Genomic DNA, 15036 nt, shown 5'->3' on the forward strand with positions numbered 1-15036 from the left:
GTATTGCAAGATTTGAGTAAAATGTTTGGTTGGAAGTACTTTCATATTTCAGTCCTTAGGTCATTTTGTTAACTTATCTAACATACAGCTTTATTTTTTGTTTACTGAGTTTTTTCTTATCTACTTATATTAAGTGTATCAGTGAGGATGTTATGTTGTATTCATAACCAATGCCAGATCCCAATGGCTCAAAACAACAAATATTCTGTTTTTTAATTCTTCTGCATGTTCACCACTGATTGGCAAGAAAATCTCTGCTCACTGTAGTCAGTGCAAACAGCAACTTTTTGACCTGTCAGTCATTATGCCAGAGGTAAATGAGAAGGCTGATGGGTCTCGAACTGGTAATGAAGTGGTTTGCCTCTAAAATGACATAATGCTTTCTGCTTACAACTCATTGGTCAGAAGTAGTCACACAGCATAAGGGATATGCTATCCTATAGGATCCAGAAGGAACATCATCAGAAATATTTGCCAAACCACACTAGTGAACACAGCCATTTCAGTCTTCTGCCTGCTTTTAAGTAAAAAAGGAAACTGTGTGATGACATTTAATGGAAAAACAAACAAGATTCAATTTCTTCATTGACAAAAATTATAATATTTAAGGCTCCACTCTCATAGAAGTTCATTTCATGATAGAGAGATCAAGTCATCAAGAGGACACAACAAAATGTTTTATGCGCCTAATAACAGGGTTTCTGAATATAGTAGTAAAAGTTGATAGAAAAGCAATTACATAAAGATAACTCCATGGTTACAGTAAGAAATTTATTCTTTAGTTTGTTCCTTTTTTTTTCAGTCTCTTAAGGTAAAGGCTTAGATTATTGATTTGAGGCCTTTTGTTCTTTATTTTTACCAGCACTGAATGATAGAAGATTAGAATGATTTCATTATATGAACTGCTTGAAATAAAAAGTTTTAAAATTTTTATTTTTGTTCATTTAAATATATTTTGAAATTTCCCTTAAACTTCCTTTTGAAATACTGATTACTGAAAATATGCTTGTTATTTTTCTGCTCATTTTTAATTTAATTATTTTATGCTCATAGAATATACTTGTAAAATTTCAATTTTTTAAAATCTGTAGTATTTGTTTTGTAACCCAGGGTATGGTCAACCTTGAAGATATGTTTCATGCATACTTGAGAAGAATATATACACTGCTGTTGTTGGGTGGAGTGCTTTTTTGTTGTTTTTCTTACATTTCTTTTCATAAAATGATATATATATATATGATATAAAATGATATTTATATATATGTATAAATATATATATATTTCTCATGTGAAACAAATGAAATTTGGAACATATTTCAGATAATGTTAAATGTGGTAAAATGCTATTGCACAGTAATGATAATAAATAGGCAGGAAGTGATATTTTGAGCTTGCATTAGAGTCCACGTTCTAAATGATTATGATCTTGTACCATTTTATAATAATCATTATAATTCTCTGAAATGTTGATAAAGAGTGCCAATTCAGTTCCAGTCAGTTTCATTAGGCTGTGTGTGGGAGAGAAAGCAAGTTGAAATACTGTAATTTGTTTGACTTCGTGGCTACAGCAAAATGGTCCTGTATTTTGGGGGTGCATTTAGACCACCGTTTGACACATTTACAAGTACCAGTGTCAACATCTTGGACACTCTCCAATCAATTAATTAGTTAACTATTTAATTTACTGCCTTTTAGTTTATCAAACGCCTTATAAAATGGCTTTACTACGTATAGTATAGCTAGTGAACCAAAAAAAAATTTTTTTTTAATCTTCTCAAGGGAACCACTCATGTTCAGAAAGGGGAAATACTTTCCTTTAATTTTTCATCATTGTATGATTACTTGCAAAGCCATCGTAGTTCAGCTGAAGTTCTCTTGGCCCTGTTCTCAGTAGCAGCAGAATAAAATGTCAATTTGGCATCTGGCTAGTGACAAGCATACTAGGGAGCCTATCCATGTAAGTCATTTCCAGGCACCAATTTACATAATTGTTTTAATGTCAGATATTCAATTTCCAATGGCTGGTTTCAGTCACATTGTTTCGCTGTTCTAATCTTGCCATGTCAGTTGGGTTTGATAAAGCAGTGATAACTGGTAATTTATTTTGCTTTGACAGGCCTGAAAAATTAGTTTGGACTACTGGATAAACGTGAGTGTGTTTGATAGCGCGTGCATGGCAGGGGATGGTATCACTCCTTATTTATTTGGTCTCCTCGTACGTAAAAACTGATCTGTAAATTAATATTCATATGGCAATATGATGAACACTTTAATGTAATAGGATATTTTGATGTCTATACTAAGGAACAAAATTGTGTGTTGTGTTCATGCAGCTGTGTGTTCATTGTGGCATTACCATGGGAACATCTTGAACGCTGGGAAGAGCAAAAGTGGAGGCCGAGATAAGTGAGGTAAGTCGGGGTGAGAATATGAAGGGTGGTGGTGGTTTTTCTGGACTATTACTTTTAGGGCAACAGGGGGTCTTTTAAGTATTTTAGATGATATGCCTTAGTTCTTAATGCTCACTATTACTCACTCTTCGGAAAGTAAGAGGGAGTGTGTGAGGTCCAATTATGTGGTTATTCTAAAATTCCAATGAAGAGATGATAGTGGGTATAGCTGAGCATAAGGGAAGTACATGCACTCGAGATACATTTTGGCATTACACCTTAGAGAGAGAATTAATACTAGGCAAGGAAAGAGACCTTGGAAATGTACTAATGTATCAATGTCTATGCTAATTTGCATAAGCTAACTCATAAAAGTGACTGAAGGGTACCCACTTGAACAACAGTTTTAAAAGATTATTTCCTATCTGTTGTCCTTGTTCAATGCCGCCCCCCCACATCTGTGTGTGTGTTTTATACCATATTTTCTTTTATTTTTTTAAACTTAAATTATTTATTGTTTAAAGTATGACATAAATCTCCTTTTTCCCCCATTAACCTCTCTCCAGCCGCCCCCACCCCTGAGCACTTGCCCTCAGGACTCCCCCTCCGTGTCCATTGGTTTTGCTCATATGCATGCATACAAGTCCTTTGGTTGATCTCTTACCCCCTCACCCCCGCCTTCCCTCATAGGTTGGACAGTCTGTTTGATGCTTCTATGACTCTGATTCTAATTTTGATTCCTCAGTTTTTGTTGTTCATTATTTTCCACAAATGAGTGAGATCATGTGATATGTATCTTTCTCTGACTGATCAGTGAGGATGTTATGTTGTATTCATAACCAATGCCAGATCCCAATGGCTCAAAACAACAAATATTCTGTTTTTTAATTCTTCTGCATGTTCACCACTGATTGGCAAGAAAATCTCTGCTCACTGTAGTCAGTGCAAACAGCAACTTTTTGACCTGTCAGTCATTATGCCAGAGGTAAATGAGAAGGCTGATGGGTCTCGAACTGGTAATGAAGTGGTTTGCCTCTAAAATGACATAATGCTTTCTGCTTACAACTCATTGGTCAGAAGTAGTCACACAGCATAAGGGATATGCTATCCTATAGGATCCAGAAGGAACATCATCAGAAATATTTGCCAAACCACACTAGTGAACACAGCCATTTCAGTCTTCTGCCTGCTTTTAAGTAAAAAAGGAAACTGTGTGATGACATTTAATGGAAAAACAAGATTCAATTTCATCATTGACAAAAATTATAATATTTAAGGCTCCACTTCCATAGAAGTTCATTTCATGATAGAGAGATCAAGTCATCAAGAGGACACAACAAAATGTTTTATGCGCCTAATAACAGGGTTTCTGAATATAGTAGTAAAAGTTGATAGAAAAGCAATTACATAAAGATAACTCCATGGTTACAGTAAGAAATTTATTCTTTAGTTTGTTCCTTTTTTTTTCAGTCTCTTAAGGTAAAGGCTTAGATTATTGATTTGAGGCCTTTTGTTCTTTATTTTTACCAGCACTGAATGATAGAAGATTAGAATGATTTCATTATATGAACTGCTTGAAATAAACAGTTTTAAAATTTTTATTTTTGTTCATTTAAAAATATTTTGAAATTTCCCTTAAATTTCCTTTTGAAATACTGATTGCTTTAAATTTCCAAGTGATTGATGATTGTCTTGTTATTTTTCTGCACATTTTTAATTATTTTATGGTCATAGAATATACTTGTAAAATTTCAATTTTTTAAAATCTGTAGTATTTGTTTTGTAACCCAGGGTATGGTCAACCTTGAAGATATGTTTCATGCATACTTGAGAAGAATATATACACTGCTGTTGTTGGGTGGAGTGCTTTTTTGTTGTTTTTCTTACATTTCTTTTCATAAAATGATATATATATATATGATATAAAATGATATTTATATATATGTATAAATATATATATATTTCTCATGTGAAACAAATGAAATTTGGAACATATTTCAGATAATGTTAAATGTGGTAAAATGCTATTGCACAGTAATGATAATAAACAGGCAGGAAGTGATATTTTGAGCTTGCATTAGAGTCCACGTTCTAAATGATTATGATCTTGTACCATTTTATAATAATCATTATAATTCTCTGAAATGTTGATAAAGAGTGCCAATTCAGTTCCAGTCAGTTTCATTAGGCTGTGTGTGGGAGAGAAAGAAAGTTGAAATACTGTAATTTGTTTGACTTCGTGGCTACAGCAAAATGGTCCTGTATTTTGGGGGTGCATTTAGACCACCGTTTGACACATTTACAAGTACCAGTGTCAACATCTTGGACACTCTCCAAATCAATTAATTAGTTAACTATTTAATTTACTGCCTTTTAGTTTATCAAACGCCTTATAAAATGGCTTTACTACGTATAGTATAGCTAGTGAACCAAAAAAAAATTTTTTTTTAATCTTCTCAAGGGAACCACTCATGTTCAGAAAGGGGAAATACTTTCCTTTAATTTTTCATCATTGTATGATTACTTGCAAAGCCATCGTAGTTCAGCTGAAGTTCTCTTGGCCCTGTTCTCAGTAGCAGCAGAATAAAATGTCAACTTGGCATCTGGCTAGTGACAAGCATACTAGGGAGCCTATCCATGTAAGTCCTTTCCAGGCACCAATTTACATAATTGTTTTAATGTCAGATATTCAATTTCCAATGGCTGGTTTCAGTCACATTGTTTCGCTGTTCTAATCTTGCCATGTCAGTTGGGTTTGATAAAGCAGTGATAACTGGTAATTTATTTTGCTTTGACAGGCCTGAAAAATTAGTTTGGACTACTGGATAAACGTGAGTGTGTTTGATAGCGCGTGCATGGCAGGGGATGGTATCACTCCTTATTTATTTGGTCTCCTCGTACGTAAAAACTGATCTGTAAATTAATATTCATATGGCAATATGATGAACACTTTAATGTAATAGGATATTTTGATGTCTATACTAAGGAACAAAATTGTGTGTTGTGTTCATGCAGCTGTGTGTTCATTGTGGCATTACCATGGGAACATCTTGAACGCTGGGAAGAGCAAAAGTGGAGGCCGAGATAAGTGAGGTAAGTCGGGGTGAGAATATGAAGGGTGGTGGTGGTTTTTCTGGACTATTACTTTTAGGGCAACAGGGGGTCTTTTAAGTATTTTAGATGATATGCCTTAGTTCTTAATGCTCACTATTACTCACTCTTCGGAAAGTAAGAGGGAGTGTGTGAGGTCCAATTATGTGGTTATTCTAAAATTCCAATGAAGAGATGATAGTGGGTATAGCTGAGCATAAGGGAAGTACATGCACTCGAGATACATTTTGGCATTACACCTTAGAGAGAGAATTAATACTAGGCAAGGAAAGAGACCTTGGAAATGTACTAATGTATCAATGTCTATGCTAATTTGCATAAGCTAACTCATAAAAGTGACTGAAGGGTACCCACTTGAACAACAGTTTTAAAAGATTATTTCCTATCTGTTGTCCTTGTTCAATGCCGCCCCCCCACATCTGTGTGTGTGTTTTATACCATATTTTCTTTTATTTTTTTAAACTTAAATTATTTATTGTTTAAAGTATGACATAAATCTCCTTTTTCCCCCATTAACCTCTCTCCAGCCGCCCCCACCCCTGAGCACTTGCCCTCAGGACTCCCCCTCCGTGTCCATTGGTTTTGCTCATATGCATGCATACAAGTCCTTTGGTTGATCTCTTACCCCCTCACCCCCGCCTTCCCTCATAGGTTGGACAGTCTGTTTGATGCTTCTATGACTCTGATTCTAATTTTGATTCCTCAGTTTTTGTTGTTCATTATTTTCCACAAATGAGTGAGATCATGTGATATGTATCTTTCTCTGACTGGCTTATTTTGCTTAGCATAATGCTCTCCAGTTCCATCCATGCTGTTGCAAATGGTAAGAATTCCTTCTTTTTTACAGCAGCATAGTATTCCATTGTGTAGATGTACCATAGTTTTCTAATCCACTCATCTGCTCATGGGCACTTAGGCTGTTTCCAGATCTTAGCTATGGTAAATTGTGCCACTATGAACATAGGGGTGCATATATCATTTCTGATTGGTGTTTCTGTTTTCTTGGGATATATAGTCCTAGAAATGGGATCACTGGGTCAAATGGAAGTTCCATTTTTAGTTTTGTGAGGAAACGCCATACTGTTCTCCACAGTGGCTGCACCAGTCTGCATTCTGTGTGTGTGTGTCGGGGGGTGGGGGGAGGGAGAGGGTTCTGTTTGTTTGTTTGGTCAAATTTAGACATACCCTAGGCTGGAAGAGCATTTGATTCAAAGGACATGTTTCCCATCTCTCTCTGTGATAGTATTCAAACCTGACAGGAGGACATGACAGTCATTTTAGCTTAATTTCCTTCAAAATTCACTTGTAAACTTGGTGAAAGAAGATACTTCATCACTTCACAAGTAAATCAGAATAAAAATATGAAAGGAAGCTAGCACCTCCCAAAGTTCTGTGTAGTTTTTGGCATAGAGGGGGAAAATACACATTTTTGCCCAGCCGGTATGGTTCCATGGTTGAGCTTCGACCCATAAACCAGGAGATCAGGGGTCAGGGCACATGCCCTGGTTGAGGGTTCAATCCCCAATGTGGGTCATGTAGGGGGCAGCCCATCAGTGATTCTCTCTCATCACTGATGTTTCTATCTCTCTCTCCCTCTCCCTTCTTCTCTGAAATCAATAAAATATATTTAATTAAAAAAAGAAAGGGAAAAGTCACAATTCAGAGTAAAACATTTAATTTTTTTAATGTTTTATTGATTTCAGAGAAAAAGGGAGAGGGAAATAGAAAAACCAATGATGAGAGAGAATCACTGATCTGCTGCCTCCCTGCATGCCCCCCACTGGTGATTGAGCCCACAACCCGGGCATATGCCCTGACCAGAAATCAACTGTGATCTCCTGGTTCAACCACTGAGCCACACCAGCCAGGCCGGAGTATAACTATTTTAATTCAAAAATATCCCAGTTACAAAGCCACCTCATAACTGCATCTTAATTAATGTACATGTGCATCAACTGGACCTGTATGAACATGTGTTCTTTCATAACAGCAATAAAGTTAACCTGATGTTACTGATGCATTGACCGGGATCTTCTGAAAAGCCTTCATCAACTCTCCTTTTCACATGGCTCTGTTGTGTCCTAATCTCATGCATTTCCTCTTTTCATAGATGTAATTTCATCTTACGAATATTATTTATACCATGTTATAGGGCAGTGATGGCGAACCTTTTGAGCTCGGCGTGTAAGCATTTTGAAAAACCCTAACTTAACTCTGGTGCCGTGTCACATATAAAATTTTTTTGATATTTGCAACCATAGTAAAACAAAGACTTATATTTTTGATATTTATTTTATATATTTAAATGCCATTTCACAAAGAAAAATCAACCAAAACAATGAGTTCGCGTGTCACCTCTGACACGCGTGTCATAGGTTCGCCATCACTGTTATAGGGAGTATGTGGTTATTACTGATTAATTTATTCATATATATGGAGTAATACTTAAATATTCTTAAATCTTATCTTGCTAACAATATATTTATGCATAAGCTTATCAGTTTGCAGACCATCCATCCTTCATGGTTTTCTGTTCCCTATTTATAATTCTGATCTTGAGCTGGAGGTGAAAATAAGATGTTTTATAGCATACAAAGATGTAGCATGCCAGATGACTGAATAAAAAAAACAAAAAACGAACAACGCACCATCAATATACAGGTGGGGAAATTCTGAAGTTGGTAAAATGAAGCCAGATGAGCCAGATAACTATTAACTAGACATTGGCCATGCAGAAGCTCTCATAGCAAAATTCTTATCAACACTACATTAAATAAAATATAAAGAAAATATGTTCTAAGGACATATCTCAAGTTGAGCCCAGGCACTATGGATATAGACATAATCAGGCAGTAACTAAAGAAGGGAGTATTTAAATGTAGACATATCTTTTAAAATGTGCAAAAGTCAACCAGAAATGTAGGACCAATACTATGGAAAAAGAAGTGGAAAATTTGACAATACCAAAGCATAAATAGTACGGAAAATGAAAATGTAATTTACAAAATTGGGAGGTGAAAAAACTGCTGAGAAAAATACAACCAATTTTGGTAAAACATTAATGAAAAGCTTGGAATTTATTATTAGGATGATCAAATTATTGCACACAGTCCAACATACTTACTTTCCTTCTTCTATGACTCCTACTTTATGGAATCTATTACTAACTCAATGATATAATAAAGCCAAAAAAAAAGTGGTTCATTTAATGCTAGTGAAGAAGAAAGGACAAATTTCTTTCTGATTTGTAATTTCTGAAATCATTCATGTTCTAAAAATTCTTCACAGTTCATTAGAATATGCACTAAGCAAATCAAAACACCTAAAAACATGACTTACAGGGCAGATTACTGACTATACTCCCTATAATTTACATCCATGTGGCTATTCTATAACTATTTGTACTTCCTAAGTCCTTTACCTTTTTCACCCAGCCCTCCAAACCCTCCTCCCATCTGTCAACTGTCAGTATGCTCTCTATGAGTCTGTTTCTATTTTTTTCGTTTGTTTGTTTTGTTCTTCAGATTCCACATATAAGTGAAAACATATGCTATTTGTCTTTCTCTAAGTCAGTGGTTCTCAACCGTGGCTGCACATTAGAATCACCTGGGAATCTTTTTAAAATCCTGATTTCTGAGGCCCCAAATCAGGATTTTAAAAAGATTCCCAGGTGATTCTAATGTGCAGCCAAGGTTGAGAACCACTTCTCTAAGTTATTTTACTTAGTATAAAACCATCTAGGTCCATCCATGCTGCTGCAAAAAGTAAGACTGATTATTTTTTAGAACTATGATTTTTTTTTTTTACTGAATGTGAATTTATAAATGGGTAGAGAACACTTGCAAGTCACATACATTTTGCATTCTCTTCCAAGAGCCCATCCATATAAACACGCTGTGGCCATTCACCTGCAGCCTATTAAACTGATAACACTGGAATAGGTGTCAAGTTGCTTTTTAATTTCAAGTGCCATTTACACAGAGCTGCACACCCTTACAGTTATGTGTGCCTGCATTTTGAGAAGCACAGATGAGGTCAAAAGTGTAGGATTTTAAACAGTGGGATCCCTGCAAATTTGACTCTTGGTTTCCTGCTTGTAGGATCCTGACAAAATCAGAGGCAACTTCAGATCTCCCTGCCTCACTGAGAGTCAGAAAAAATGGACGAACCAGGTTAATATCATTTTTGTATCTCACACTTAACACCTTGTAGTCCTCTATCTCAACATTCTCAGGTTTTTTTTTCCCTTTGTTGGTATCATTCTAGTAGGTGACTATTTGTCCTTCTAGTTACCCAGCCTCAATAAATAAGTAAAAATATGGTCACAGAATATATTGTAGCCACATTTTTATTCCCTGACATCTATAATAATGTCCTCTGATACTGCAATCTCGGTGACTCTAATAAAATTTCTAAAGTATTTTTCTTTCCATTTTAAAATTTCATTTTCCATTATTGCCTAAGAACATCTTTCTCCGAAAGGTGGCAGTTAAATTGGAAATACAGTCTCTGAGGAGAATGGGAATATCAACCGTGTTTTGACTTCAGTGATTTTCGCATTGTCTCCATCTGCAACTCTTTCCACTTGAACACACAAAGATTGGAAGTGTGGGGGTGGGAGAGGAGGTGGATGGAAATTATTCTCTGAGCATATTTATTATGCCAACAATGCAATTTAATGCATCTTTGATGGTGTACAATTAGGTATTACAATTTCTCATAACTAGACACGTTCTAGGTCAGTGGGAATTACTGTAGACAATTTCAGGTGGCCTGGGAATAATTTGGCTACCTGGAAGGACCAGACCCATGTATACAGCATTTCGTTTAGGGAAAAATTTATTTGTTCTTCATATTAATCCTCTGCTTAACTATATTGGGAAATGCACATTCTCATAAAACCTGAGGGGGAAACCAGTAATTCTTTTATATTTTAAAATGAATTTACAAAAGCACAATAGGGCAAGTAAAATACTAGTAGTGCTCCAAACCATATTTTTTTGCAAAGGTTAATTATTCTTGCACAAAATTAAGAGTTTTATTTACTGTACATTACTGGTTTAATTTAAATTCTGACTCCTACTTTTATTAGTTGCCCTTATTTTATTTTCTCTAACTTTCTTTATGTCATAACAGTGGTGCCAAAGGAAGAGTGAGGTGGGGGAGAATTAAACATATTATAGTTGAAAAGATTTCTCAAATATGTAGAATTCCACAACTTCAAATTCTGATCACATTCTATGGCATACTTTTGGCATTATGTATGCTATTGAGAAAACCAGAATAAACTAAGGGGAAAAAAGCAATGTACTTTAAGCAATGTTAGGAGTAGGTAGGTGTGGACAGAGAAGAGGGATTATTCTTGTTTCCCTTTACACGATAACATTTAGCTATTAATTCAGTAAAAACTGAACTCACTGTCGATTGACAAGCCACAAGCAATTCATAAAGTGAAAGAAAATTGAGCAACTGCCATTACTTTTGAATTATGGATCCATTTATTTCAGGCATTCTTCGTGGAAGATGTAACTGGAATGGCACTGACTACGACCGGTGTAAGAATGAAGCTAATAGAAAGTATATATACACACACATCCTGACAGCACTAACCACAAGAAAAAATAAAAAACTTGTTTGCTTCGTAATCTATGTGATCAAATGTAACGGTATGGGTATTATCTAAAAACGTTTCATTTTTAATGGAAATAATACAGTGGACTCAATAACAAACACATGTCTTAAGTTTTAGAGGCCCTATTCTTTTAGAATTTTAAAGATCATTCCAATTTAAAGCAGACCTATTTAAGACTATGAAATAGAAAAGTTTCTATAATATTATTAGGGCAAAAACATTAGTGACATCTTAAACATAATACAACTAATTAGCTAAACAAAAAGAAACCACCCCTCCCCCCCCCACACTGGCATGCTGATACTCACTTAGCATGCAGGATGTCGGGCAGAGACCTCTCCAGAGCGATATTGTTGCTGACAAAAATATTGAAACCATTTTCCCTGTAAGCTGAGTCATCGTGGTCATCTTCAGTGAGGGGGTAAGGTTTCCCATGCTCACCCTTCCCTAGCAGGAGGCAAGAAAGCAAGGTTATCATCTGTGTAAAAACCATTCCATTTTCTAACACAGATAATACGCTTTGAAAGGGTATATTTCTTTAGTCACCTGTTAGCATACTCCACAGAAGGCACTAGCAGTAAGATTTGATTATGCCATCTTATGTTACTACTTTATTTAGGAAAAAGAAATATGTTCAAGATAGATTTTCGGTGTATGTTTCCTAACATTTGCATTCTGATTCTAATATCCATACAGCTGTATAATTTGATTTTATCTCACATAATTGTACAGAAAGCTATCTTTTCATTTACTTCCAATGATTGACATTTCATTGCAGCACCATTTAGACCATTCCACTGAAAATATACTTTAATTTTTTTTATTATAAACAATGTTGAAATGAACATCTTTGTTTATATATTCCTAGTTATGTCTTTTTGGAGAAGGAAGGATAATTCCTACAATGAGAATTGCTAGAATATCTTTGGTAATTTTCAAACATGCTCAGAAGCATTGGATGGTATTTCAAAATTTACTGGTGACATATATATTATTCATACTCTAATTTGCCTTTCTTGATTACTAATGCAATTAATAACTTCAGATGCATTTATCATTTGTACTTCTTACATTGCAAAATGACTATTCAGTGTTTTTAAAATGAATTTGTATGTTTTTAGGAAAAAAAAACTATTTACTGTGTTACTAAAGCTTTAAGTACAAATGTCCTAAACATTTTCTAAGTTTATTTCATTGAAATGTAATTTACCACTTCTACTTTCCAGTTCTGCATGCATCATCCTAACAAGTAAAAAGTCAAACAGGCCGAAAAATGAACTCTTCTTGGATCCATAAGAGAGGAGAGAGCAGAGAGCAAACTGCTGCCCCCGCCCCCGCAGCCCCCCCAAATTAGAGGGGCAGACAGGAGAACACAGAAAGTTGAGGCTTACCAGAGCAGGGACCCAGGCGTGGAGAGGGCTTGGGAACCAGTGCCAGGAGAGAAAAACCTGAGCTGCAGGTTGACAAGTTGCTGGAGGCTCAGTGCAGACAAGTCTGAGCATTAAACACTCCAAAGGGAAGGTACCAAGTGATAGGGGCTCCAATAATTTGGGGAGAGTTACCCCCAGAAGCTCAACCCGGTTCTGAGATCAAATATCGAAGAAAAACCCTCTTGTACATCCAGTAAGGGAAGGAGAAAGGAGCCATTTTGACAAACAGGTCAGAGCCCAGTGTTTGTCTTAATAAGGTCTGTCCTCCGGTGAAACTAGTTAATCCTTTAACCAGAACCTCACCTGCGGAGCTATTCTCAGAGCCTAATTGAGCTGGGAGAGGAGAATACAAATGCAGCCCACGTGAGCCATCCTATTCAACCAAAGAGGCGAGGAAAACACGGGCAAACGTGTCGTGAAGTTCACAGTCTGGAGGCTATGCTCAATGAAAGCCTGATCTTAAGACTGTAGAACACTTCCCCTCTCTCTCCCGCACCTCATCCTCACATTACTAAAAGCCCATTTGCAGCAATTCGTTTTACCCAGCACAGCATGTCCAGCGATCAAGAAAAAATTACAAGCAAGGCATACCAAACAGCAAAAAGCACGACTTGAAGAGACAGAGCAAGCATCAGGACCAGCCATGGCAGGGATGTTGGACTTAAGAATGGGAATTTAAAATGCGATTCATATGCTAAGAGAAAGTAAATGGTATGCAAGAACAGATGGGCAATGTAAGCAGAGAGATGGAAATTCTCTGAAGGCGTAAAACAAGAAATGCCAGTGATAAAAGCATTGTAACATAAATAAAGAACGCCTTTGATGAGCTTATTAGTAGACTGAACACAGCTGTGGAAATAAGCTCTGACCTGGAGGTTATATACCAGGTACTATTAGAAGCCTCAAACCAAAAGCAAATAGAAAAAAAAAAACCTGTTTGGAACAGAGTATCCAATTACTGCAATTTAAAAGGGTATAACATACATAGTGGGAAAGACAAAAGGAGAAGACAGAGGGAAAGTAACAGAAGAAATACCACTAGAAACAACAATGACTGAAAAGTTACCCAAATTAATGTCAGATACCAAGTCATACCGAGTCATTTATCCATGAAGTTTAAAGAACACCAAACAGGATAAACGCCAAGCAACAACAAACTATACCTAGGGATGTCATTTTCAAATTAAAGAAAATCAAAGATAAAGAAAAATACCCTGAAAGAACTCAAAGGGGGGTGGGGTGGGGGGAAGAGAACCAAAAACACCTAACCTACAGGAGAACAAAGATCAGAATTACACTAGACTTCTTCTCAGAAGCCATGCAAGCAAGAGGAGAATGAACTGAAATAAATAGTTGAGAGAAAAATAACAACATATATTTCTGTACCCTGTGAAATTATCCTTCAAAATTAAAGTAGAAATAAATACTTTCTCAGTAGACCTAATTTGAAAAAAAAAAATTCAAGAGGTTCTTTAAATTCTATATATCAGAAATTCAGATGTACATACAGAAAGGAAGATTGTCAGAGAAGGAATAAGTGGGGATAAAATTTTAAAAAAACCACACTGCTATTTTTCATATCAAGACGATAATAGTTTGTTCAAAATAATAATAACACTGAATTCAAAGATGTGTGTATATATATATGAGAAATGAATGAATCACAACAATAATAAAAGAGACAAAAGAAATTATTTTATTATTATAAGGTTCTTACACTACCAGTAAAATGGTATAGTGTTATTTGATAACTGACTTGGATTAGTTGTAAATGTATATTAAAAACTGTAGGGCAACTACTAAAACATTTTTTAAAATAAGTACAATTGATATGCTAAGAAGAGAAAATGGAACCCTATAAAATGCTCAGTTAAAACCACAAAAGGCAAATAAGAATGGAAAGCAAAAATTGAAACCAAACGACAAAGATAAAAACTATAAAGCAGTAACAAATATGGTAGATATTGTTTCAACTATATCGATAATAACTTTGAACAGCAGTGGTCTCAGTGCACCATTAAAAGACAGAGTAGATCAAAAAACAAGACCCAACTCTATATTCTCTACAAGATATCCACTTTAAATATAAGGAAACAAGTAAATTAAAAGTAAATGGAGCGTCTTCCCCCTGGTGGTCAGTGCGCATCATAGTGACTGGCTGTCGTTTGATCTATTTGCATATTAGGGTTTTATTATATGGGACTAGAGTCCCAGTGCATGAAACTCATGCACAGGTAGGGTCCCTATGCCTGGCCAGCGATCAGGGCCGATCTGTGGGGTGACTGGCGGGGCAATAAGGAGGCCCTTGCTGGCACCTGCCTTGGCTGGCCTGGCACTGCAAACTCGCTGGCCCGGCCCCCCACCACAGCCGCTGGTCACCTCCCTCTGCAGGGCTGCTGGCAGGGTGATCGGGGAGCCCCTGCTGGCACCTGCCTTGGCTGGCCTGGGGCCTGCAGGCTGGGGGCAGCTCCTG

General features: G+C 36.2%; 1 protein-coding gene across 1 annotated transcript in view; it reads right to left on the reverse strand.

Moving 5' to 3' along the window:
- Positions 1–15036, reverse strand: part of GALNTL6 (polypeptide N-acetylgalactosaminyltransferase-like 6) — a 612339-nt gene that overhangs the window by 543824 nt on the left and 53479 nt on the right. Inside the window, exon 2 of the mRNA XM_014530359.1 lies at positions 11442–11580. Within this exon, the coding sequence (XP_014385845.1) occupies positions 11442–11580 (139 nt within the window). The remainder of the gene's footprint in view (positions 1–11441; positions 11581–15036) is intronic.

This window comes from Myotis brandtii, unplaced genomic scaffold (assembly GCF_000412655.1).
Source record: "Myotis brandtii unplaced genomic scaffold, ASM41265v1 scaffold733, whole genome shotgun sequence".
NCBI lineage: Eukaryota > Metazoa > Chordata > Mammalia > Chiroptera > Vespertilionidae > Myotis > Myotis brandtii.